Source organism: Arachis ipaensis, chromosome B08 (genome assembly GCF_000816755.2).
Source record: "Arachis ipaensis cultivar K30076 chromosome B08, Araip1.1, whole genome shotgun sequence".
Taxonomy (NCBI): domain Eukaryota; kingdom Viridiplantae; phylum Streptophyta; class Magnoliopsida; order Fabales; family Fabaceae; genus Arachis; species Arachis ipaensis.
In genome coordinates, this window is record NC_029792.2 from 120,250,088 (window position 1) to 120,259,904 (window position 9,817).

Below are 9,817 nucleotides of genomic sequence, written 5' to 3' on the forward strand. Positions count from 1 at the left end.
AGTGAGGATTTGTGAATATGAAATTGTTATTGTTGTTTCATTGATATTTCATGATTGCTTTGGATATGAATTGATTGGTTTTGAGTAGTTGAATGATGTGTTGAATGTTGTGGAAAGAATGAGAATGTAGAAAAGGTGAATTGGGTTGTGTAATATTGTGTAGAACCTTGGAGTTATGAAAGAGAATCTTGTTTTGGTAAAAAATTAAGGTTTGAGATTTGTAAAAAATTGGTTTTTGGCCAAACTTCAGCGAGGCATAACTTGGCTTTCGGATCCCCAAATAATTTCAAACTTATTTCAAATGAAAAGTGGGTCCGTGAAGTTTACGCCGTTCAAAGAACGGATGAAAAATATTTTAAATCGAAAAAGCTATACGCATCTTGGTCCAAGCGCGTACCCACGCATACGCGTGGCCCCCTGTTTCAGCAAGAACAAATTTTGTGTTTTAAAGCTCAAACTCGAACCTCTAGACTTCTATTTTCATTTCTTTAGCCTAAATATTGTTAGTAAGCCTAGTCATAGGATGAAGTTAGAAAATTATGGTAACTTGGAGGTGAAGAAAGATTATTTTTAAAGGTAATAAGTGATTAGAGGAGATGGTATTTGATCGATAAAGATGATGAAAATGGTATATGAAGTAATTAAGAGAGTAAAGTGACATTGATAATGATGAGATGAGATATGAATCACTGTGAGATTGAAAATGATAAATTGTAAGAAACGATTGAATAACTTGAGCTTGGGGGGTTGTCTTCCCCATGTCAAGCGGGATTTTTTCTGTGGTTATTATTGAGTTTGGGGTGTTGTTTCTCCCAACTTGGAATTCTTCCCATGGTTAATCATTGAGATTGGGGTATTGTCTCTTCTCCCCATGTCAGCTTGGGACTCTTCCCATAGATGTTATTGAGGTTGGGGTGTTCTCTCCCCCATGTCAGCTTGGGGATTCTCCCCATGGTGAGTGTTGCTTGAGAACATGTCGGACTGGCTACATAACCGACAGTTGATATCAACAGCCATAGGACAGGCATACATCATGTGCATATTGTATGATTTGCTTGCTTGTGAATTATATGGAATTGCCTACGTGATTATAATATGCTATTTGTTATAATTGCTAACTATATTATTTGTGAACTACTTGCATTGTGTTTGTCTTGTTTTGCTTGTTTATCTGTGCAACTCATAGGAGACGGAAGAATGGAGGAAAGGTGAAAAAGATTAGTGTGCAGGTTAAGTTTGGTAAGGTTAAAAACCTTTAGACGACCACCTATTTATGGCTTCTGTTTTTAGTTTCTTTAAACTTTATAATCTGAGTGTCGGCGTTCTAGGATTGCCTCTGGCATTCCCAGGACCTTATATCTTATGTGCGTGGCACCTTTACCATGTTGAGAACTCCGGTTCTCATTCCATACTATATTGTATTTTTCAGATGCAGGTCGAGTGGCACCTCGCTAAGCGTCTGGAGCTTCTGAAGCGAAGTGGTTTCTTTTAATCTTTTGATATATGTATATATAAATTCTCCTCTTATATACTTGTTTATTCACTCCTCCTAGAGGTTTATGGAGAACTAGGATTTTATGTATGTATTTTGGGTTTTAGATTATGTATATAAGTATGTAAATATTCTCCAGCCAGCCTTAGTTTTGCAGGCTGAGTTAGGAGCTTGTTATTTTGTATTTTTGATCCTCTATTACTACTTTCTGTTTATCATACTTATGAATCTTAGGTTTCTTCGCACGCAAGTTTTCCGTTTACGTGAGCGTTACGACTTTTGTTTTAAACTTTTCTTCACAGGCTCCTCGGTATAAATTCCTTTCAACTACTATTGTTATTTTATATATACTTTTACTTCTAGAGGTTGTAATACCTTGCCACCTCAGCTTTATGACTTAAGCATAAGACTCCGTGTGGTAGGGTGTTACAGATAGAGTGTTTTAAAATCATCAGAAAATTTAGGTAGCAAATAGTACTTATATTTCTCTTATTCTAAAAGTGGATAATCCTGAAACTATAGTGCATTTCCAACCTATTGGGTTATGCAATGTCTCATATAAGCTTATTACCAAGATTTTGCCGTAAAGGTTAAAAGAAGTTATGCCTAAGCTGATTAGTTCCTCGCAAAAAAAATAATTAAAAACATTAAAAAAGAAAGAAAAATTTAAACAGATTAAACAGATCGGTCTGCTTATTTTATAGGTGAACTCATTTATTTCACGAATTAATCAGATTAAAGTATTAAACCCATTGAATTTCATTTTTACGGACGTAGTATCAAAATTAAAAATCTGTCTGTTTAAAATATTAAACGGACGAAGTTAACGGACTTGGCCCAAACAGTCTTATTTTAAGGTCTCACCTATCCCCTTTTTTAACTTTTAATCTATAATTTTATTTTTCAAACAAAAGAGAAAAGAAAAAAGCACTGTGCCGCCAAAATACGAACTCTATCACACTCAGAAAAAGCTTCATCGATCGCTTTCGCCATGGCCAACGCCAAAAGCAACAGGTGCATTTCCTAACTCTTCTGATTCCTCTTCCATCGTTGCATTTTCTTTTTTCAACCGTTTCTCTTAGGGTTACAGTTTCTTAAATATTCAGTGTCAACTTTTTCCAACTACTTTCTTTAGAGTTTTCTCACCTTTTTTTTTCTCTTTCTTTTACTTTTTTTTTTTTGCTTCCATTAGAAATATCATGTATTATCTTTTTTATGCTAGTGAAAGGAATTCTTTCTGTGCAGATAATGAAATATCTCTAAACATAGGGTCTTGCATAGTTCTCCTTCTACATTGTTAACGTTTTCAATGAATTTCCTCGCTTCTTGGATTATTTTATTTGTTTCATTTTATTTATTTTATTGATGAAATTGTGTAAAAAGGTTGCAAGTTCTATGTTTTAGGGTTTAGGGTTTCTCTGCTTTGGCATTGTCACTTTCTTCATTGAATTCATAACTTATTATTTGATTTATTTCCTTATCCATGAATTGCTTTAGAGTTTGCAAGTTCTATGTTTTAGGGTTTGATCTATGATCTGATTCTGACAGTGATTTTATTTTAGAGTTTAACTTAATAGTGCATTGCTAATCCTTTCAATGAATTCCACTTATTAGTTGATTTTGATTTGATTTGATTTTATTGTTTGATCCATGCTTTTTTTAGATTTTGCAAGTTCTATGCCCGTGGAACATGTTTGAAAGGGGAGCTGTGTTGCTTCTCCCATGAGAGAAATGAGGCTTCTTCAGATGTAGGTGACGACTTTACAATTCTTGTATCTTCAGATGTAGGAGACTATATACCTACTAATTAATATATAATCTTTTTGTTCACACTTTGGTTTCTCCTTTGATAAACAGATTTGCTTGTTCTATCAGAAGGGCTACTGTGCTTATGGCAGTCAATGCAGGAATAGGCATGTCAAACCATCACAAGCATCAGCATCAGCAAATGGACCTGTATCTTTGGTTTCACAATCTGCCATGACTCATAGTGCTGCTAAGGGAAAGTTTACTTGGGTTCGGAAGGCGGATACGAAAGTGTTGTCACCAACTGACAAACACACTAGTAGCTTACAACACAAGAATCAACATTCTCAAGGGACTCATTGTGAAGTTGGTGAATCGAGCACTGCTGCTATGCTGGATGAGAATTTGTTCTGTGAATTTGATGCGGCCAACTGCACCTCAGGGGATAAGTGTACCAAAATTCATGGAATCCTCTGCTTGTACTGCAGAAAGCCTTGTCTGCATCCAACCAATCTGAAACAAAGGTCGAACCACTTTAAGATATGCAAGGAAAAGGCTGAGATAATGAAGAATAGTCAAGATATAGAATGCAGTGTTTGCCTGGAGCGCGTTCTGCTGAAGCCTAGACCATCTCGGCGCAAGTTTGGTTTGCTATCTGAATGTGACCATCCTTTCTGTTTAGATTGCATCATCAGTTGGCGCAATTTGGCCCCAACCAATGCAATGGACTGCCCTGTGTGCCGCAAGCATTCATCTTTTTATGTTCAAAGTGACATTTGGTATGCTACAAAGGAAGAAAAACAGGCAATTATTGACAATTACAAGGCGAACTGCAAGTAATTTCTTCTCTATTTTTCTTTCTTCTGCAGAGTCTTTATTTGGAATTGAATGTTTAGTGATTGGTTTGTTTCCTTGAAATTATCTTTGGCAACTGGTTGAGTTGATCTAATAAGATGCATGCATCTAAATATGGTCTGTTATCCTGTTTAGTTCACTTTACTCAAATTAGTGAACTCGGGTCCACTAATATGCATTCATTGCACCGGAGTCCATATTTTCTTGTTGAAAAGAGCTCTTACACTCAGTTGAGTCTAATTAACGAACTATCTGATGATCATGATTATTTTTTATCTTTTTCCAGGTTGATTGATTGCAAGTATTTTAAATTTGGAACCAGGCAGTGCCCTTATGGAACTAGTTGTATGTATAAGGTAATCGAGCTTCCATCTCTCGTAGTTTCTTTTATTTTATCCATGCCTCATTTTGAACGTGGCTATGTAAGCAATATCAGACATAGAGCAATAAAATGCTGTCTCCGTGTCTCTCTTTTCATTAAGATGGATATTCTCACTATGTCTTTCTATGCACCTATACATGTTCTCTAAAGCTCTGTCAGGTTTCTGCCCCAAGATGGAAATATATAGAAATAGAAATAGAAAAACAAAGACAGAAAGATGTTTGGAAAGAAGGAAATATATAGAAACAGGAAAAAAATTGTTTTATAGACAGAAATTTACATATTTTCTTCACAATCCAAAATGGGGGACACAACAACGGACAGAGACGGAAATTTTTATCGGTTAAGAATGGTGTTGGAAGAAAGTAGATGGTGGTTTGGTGTCGATGGTAAGAAGATGGAAGCAAAACTGACTCTTAAATTTTTCTATCTTTGTATCCTTGTTTTGCCAAACAAGATACAGAGACAATTTTTTATGTCTATCCCAATGTCTGTCTCCAGCTCCATATTTATGTTTCAGTACAATATCCAAACAGAGCTTAATTGTGTTTTGTCACTCCTTGAATTGGATTACACATAACCTTTTGTTACAAAATCAACATGACCATATTAGCATTTTATAATCTGCAAAACTCCTTCCAACCAAATGCAGCTTGATTTCTAACCAGATGTGTAATGAAGATGTGTTGAGAGTATATTCCCTTGAATTTTTTATTTTTGAAATCAGAGCGTTTAAATAGCTGATAACTGATGCCTCATTGCCAAATGTTCATGAGAATCTTAATAATAACAAATCCAAAATGAATAGAAAGTTCTCCTTTTTTAGTCACTTCTGAATCTTTGCTTTGTTTATTGACATATTAATATTGTTTATTTATTTATTTTATTGCAACAGTTTAGCAAATGACCACCCTGATGATATTTTGAATCTTGCTTTCAGCATGCTGTAAAACCTGTCTTGCGCGAACAGAGGCAAAACAGGCCACGACCTCAAATTGGAGGAGACAATCTCAACGAATATGACATCATGTCTCAGCTCAGTGAATTTGATTTGCATCCTCATGAGTTTTATTCTATCTTGAAAGACATGGAGTGGTTCGATGATATGAGTGCAATGGAGAAGATGGCTTTAGCTGATGAACTGGCTGGTCCTACTTACGGAGATTCACATTTCTTTCCTCAGGATGATTTCTTTGATAGTGATGATGATTTTGATGATGAAGAATTCGATCCTATTGATGCTGCAATATCATCAATGATGATGTCTGGTATGCCAGTATTTGGATTCAGTGATGACGAATACAGCGACAATGAAGCCAGGGATGGCAAAGACAGTGATGGCAAATCCATTGATGATGATTAATGGATTTAATTAAGGTTTAGTTATAATGCCGTCTTTAACTTGCTTTTGAAGAATTTGAACACTAGCTGACTGTCTACAACTTTAGGAATCAACAAAATGCTGTATGATGGTGAAATTTATTTTGCAGCCTAATATTCATGTCTGTCTGTCTTTGGAATTTTCTTGTTATATATATATTGTTAGCTCAGCAATAGAATTATAATGCAACAATAATGGAAGAAAGAAATCTGTGAGAATATGTATTGAAAGATTCAGCAAATGCAAAAGTATGATGGTCACATCCCTTACTTTGAGTCTAGGGAAATTAGACTCCTCACTCTCAAGTTGTTATTCTTCTCTGCTGTCATTCTATTCTCCCCATACAATATAACCCTTTCTTGAATATCCCCATCCTAACTAACTCCTCTGCCTTCCTTTACAATGCTTTCCATTTACTTCCCCATCTAGTAATCCTCCATCCAATTGAGGGGTTTTCTCACTCTCTTACCAACTGGGCCTGCTTCCTTAGTTGATCCGACTTCAAGTTCTGTAATCTCTTCAATTGGGCTGGTTTGTGAGGCTGAGTTGGAGCGCTTGTATCAGCTATCCCCTCCCCGACAATGACCTTGCTCTTAAGGTCCAACTCTGGAAACATATACAGCAGCTAGTGGAAGTCCACCCAAGTTGTCTCCTCCTGTGGTAAGCCCTCCTAATCCACAAGGACCTGGTCCACTTGTTTTCCATCTCTCGAGACGGAGTGCTTCCCTAAAATCGCCGTAGGTGCTCGTTAGAATGCTGTGGGTGCTGCAGCCAGCACCAGGGTCGAGGCAGTACGCCACCTTCCCAACACGTTGCAGGATGTGGTTAAAGAAGCGTTTGCCAAGCTTTGGATGCTCCTTATGGAAGAGGGATATTTGACGATAAGGCTTCAACTTGAGCAAAACCCAATCCCCCTTTTTGAATTCCTTGTCACAACGGTGTTGGTCTGCTTGTTTCTTCATCCGGGTTCTTGCTTGGTGCAGGTAGAAACCCAACTCATCATTCAATATCTCACGGGTTCTCAAAAAGAGATCGACTTCTAGCACTGGGGAAGCGACAGGGCAGTAGCCAGAGGGCAAGTTCATTGGGAAATCGTGCAACGCCTCATGCGGTGTCATCTTGTAGAGTGAAATGAGCTATTATAGCAAAATTTGGCCCTGGGAGGAAAGGCCACCCATTGTTGCGGCTGCGAATGAGAGAAAGCACATAGGTACTGCTCAAGGGAACGATTAATGACCTCAATCTGACAATCACTTTGTGAATAATATGCCGTAGTGTAACATAGTTTGGGTGCCGGTCAAAGAGGCTGCACCAGAAGCGATTGAGGAAGACTGAAAACGGGGTCTCAGTAAAAAATAATGAGATAGCGAAAGTCGTGTAATTTAACCACTGATGCAATAAAGACTTGCCACTAAACTCGTAGTGAAGTCGGCTCTCAGAGGTTCAAAATGAGCAGTTTTGCTGAAGCGATCAACCACCATCATAATAGCATAACCTGCTGACTTGGGTAACTGAACAATAAAGTCCATTAAAAGTTCTATCCATGGTCCACACGGCATAGGTAAGGGATTGAGGAGTCCTTGAGATTTGGAAGTTATGTATTTGGTAGATTGGCATGTGCTGCATTGCTGAACAAATTTGTACATATCTCTACGTAGGCCTAGCCAAAAAAATAAATCACCAATAACCTTATAAGTCTTAAGTACCTTAGGATGCCCTGTCATAGGCGTCGCATGAAATTCAGTAAGTAGCTGAGTACAAAAGCCCTCAAAACCTGGCACCCAGATCTTCCCTTTATACATAAGCAGCCCTTCTTGCAATAGATACTCTGGAGGAAATGCTCCCTTCTTATATTGCTCAATCAGTAACTGAGTGTTAGGGTCCTCCCACGTAACCCAAGAGTGATGGAGTCAATGAGGTATTGACAGTTGAGAAGGCTTGAAGACAGGTGATAAACTCCAATTTTGTAGTTTATCTTGTGTTGAATTTAGTGAATTTTATCAATTTATCTCACATTTATTCAATGAAATAGCATGGTTTTGTGAATTTCTCCTAACTTGTGCTTAAGAGTAAAAACATGCTTTTTAGACTTTTAAATTGCTAAATTTAATTCACTTTAATTCCATGCCTTAATGTGTTTGATGTAATGATTTCAGCAAGCCTCAAAGGGTTCTTCACCCTGTCTTGATAAAGCATCAGCAGCTAAGTTCATCTTGCCAGATCGATACACTACCTCACAGTCGAATCCCAATAACTTTGTAAGGTAATACTGCCGTTTTAGTATAAGGACCACTTGGTTCATGAGTTAACAAAGACCCTAATGATCGGTCTTAATACAGAACCGACGCCCCAGCAAGTAGTGCCGCCACTTGGCCACTGCCTAGATAATAGCATAAAGCTCCCGAATATAAGCGAAGCAATTGACAAGCGCTGGTTAAGCTTTTTACTAAAGTAAGCTATAGGATGTCCCTTCTGTGATAGTATTGCTCCTATGCCATGACCCGAGGCATCCATCTCGACCATGAAAGGTTAAGAGAAATTTGGAAGAGCCAACATTGATGTGTGTGTCAGGGTTGATTTGAGTCTCTCAAAGGCAAGGTCAACTGTGTGGCTCCAATGGAAGTTGTTGTGCTTGAGAAGTTCTGTCAATGGGACAGCGAGGTGTGCATATTTAGCCACAAAGCGATGGTAATACCCTGTGAAGTCAAGGAATCCATGCAGCTGTTTCAGGTTGGAAGGCCTGGGCCAATCGACGATGGCAGCAATCTTAGAATTATCTACCTGAACTCCATGTTTAGTCACCACATGCCCCAAATACTCAACTTGTTGCTAACAAAAAACACATTTAGAGAACTTGGCAAGGAAGTGGTGTTGCTGCAACACAGCGAGGGCTGTCTTAAGGTGATGTAAGTGCTCTTCTTTGAATTTACTGTAAATTAGAATATCATAAAAAAATACAGTGATGAACATCCAGACATAAGGGCCAAAGACTTTGTTTATAGTGGCTTGGAAGGTGAAAGGAGCATTGGTGAGACCAAAGGGCATAACAACAAATTCGTAAGGTCCTAAATGAGTTCGGAAAGACGTCTTTAGAATGTCGCTGTCATGCACTCGAATTTGGTGATACCCCGAACACAAGTCTACCTTAGAGAAATATTCTACACCACACAACTCATCAAGAATTTCATCAATGGTGGGAATTGAAAACTTGGCTTTTATTGTAATGGCATTGAAAGCACGATAATTGACACAAAAACGCCAACTCCTATCCTTTTTCCGTACTAGCAACACCGAACTAAAAAAGGCACTATGATTCTCTCGAATGTCCCGGCTTACAGCATCTCTGCCACTAATTTCTCAATCTCCTCTTTTTGGTAATGGGGTAATGATAGAGGCAAACATTCACCAGATCAACACCTGATGCAAATGTTGTTCGATATCCCGTGGTGGAAGTAATTGATTAGGTTCTTGAAACACCTTTTGTTATTCATGTAGTAATTTTAGCACTTACTCATCTAGTTTTGGTGATTCTGAAGCAGGGTCAGTTGGTTCAAGCATAAATGGAGGAAGGAAGCAATCACATCAGTCGTTATTATTTTATTAAGAGCCCTGTTTTCAATTGCCCCAGGTTGGAACAATTGATCACCCTGAAGCTTAACATGCATATCCCCAATCTTAAATTCCATCATCAAGTTCAAATAGTCCATAGTTACATCGCCTAACTGCATTAGTCACAGTGTCCCAACACCACGTGTATATAAATTGGTGCATAATCCATAAGTCTAGGCATTAGGATTTTTTATTTTAATAAATTAATTAATTATAATAATTATTGAAATAAATAATTTTAAAAATATTTACCGAAATAAATATCTTTTTTAAAAATAATAAAAAATATTAATGATTTAAATTGGATAAAATTCTTAAAAATGAAACGTTTTAAATAATAAAGAAGATGGAC

The 9,817-nt window shown here is 37.5% G+C and overlaps 2 protein-coding genes across 4 annotated transcripts; one reads left to right on the plus strand and one right to left on the minus strand.

The window, feature by feature from the left end:
* Positions 2,368 to 9,466, plus strand: LOC107613765 (E3 ubiquitin-protein ligase makorin). 3 transcript variants are annotated; one of them, XM_021109888.1, is made up of 7 exons: positions 2,368 to 2,506; positions 3,156 to 3,240; positions 3,350 to 4,074; positions 4,380 to 4,449; positions 5,416 to 7,417; positions 7,515 to 7,804; positions 8,013 to 9,466. In XM_021109888.1, the coding sequence occupies exons 1-5, from the start codon at positions 2,484 to 2,486 to the stop codon at positions 5,836 to 5,838; spliced, it is 1,326 nt and encodes a 441-aa protein (XP_020965547.1). In that variant the 5' UTR covers positions 2,368 to 2,483; the 3' UTR covers positions 5,839 to 7,417; positions 7,515 to 7,804; positions 8,013 to 9,466. The 3 variants fall into 3 exon arrangements, with proteins under 3 accessions (XP_020965547.1, XP_016171386.1, XP_020965548.1); XM_016315900.2 differs by having other exon boundaries at positions 5,416 to 7,804; XM_021109889.1 differs by lacking the exon at positions 2,368 to 2,506 and having other exon boundaries at positions 2,553 to 3,244; positions 5,416 to 7,804.
* On the minus strand, positions 6,054 to 7,030 carry LOC110266075. The gene is made up of 2 exons (XM_021109890.1): positions 6,907 to 7,030; positions 6,054 to 6,873 (listed from the first exon to the last, which is right to left on the minus strand). Exons 1-2 carry the CDS (start codon positions 6,972 to 6,974, stop codon positions 6,450 to 6,452), a joined length of 492 nt encoding a protein of 163 aa, XP_020965549.1. The 5' UTR covers positions 6,975 to 7,030; the 3' UTR covers positions 6,054 to 6,449.

Bases quoted from the DNA above. Each gene is read 5' to 3' on its own strand.
- LOC107613765 (XM_016315900.2), top strand. From the start codon at position 2,484: ATGGCCAACGCCAAAAGCAACAG. The intron at 4,075-4,379 runs GTAATTTCTTCT...ATCTTTTTCCAG, and splicing joins AATTACAAGGCGAACTGCAA to GTTGATTGATTGCAAGTATT. The intron at 4,450-5,415 runs GTAATCGAGCTT...TCTTGCTTTCAG, and splicing joins GAACTAGTTGTATGTATAAG to CATGCTGTAAAACCTGTCTT.
- LOC110266075 (XM_021109890.1), bottom strand. From the start codon at position 6,974: ATGACACCGCATGAGGCGTTGCACGATTTCCCAATGAACTTGCCCTCT. The intron at 6,874-6,906 runs CCCAGTGCTAGA...CTTTTTGAGAAC, and splicing joins GGCTACTGCCCTGTCGCTTC to CCGTGAGATATTGAATGATG.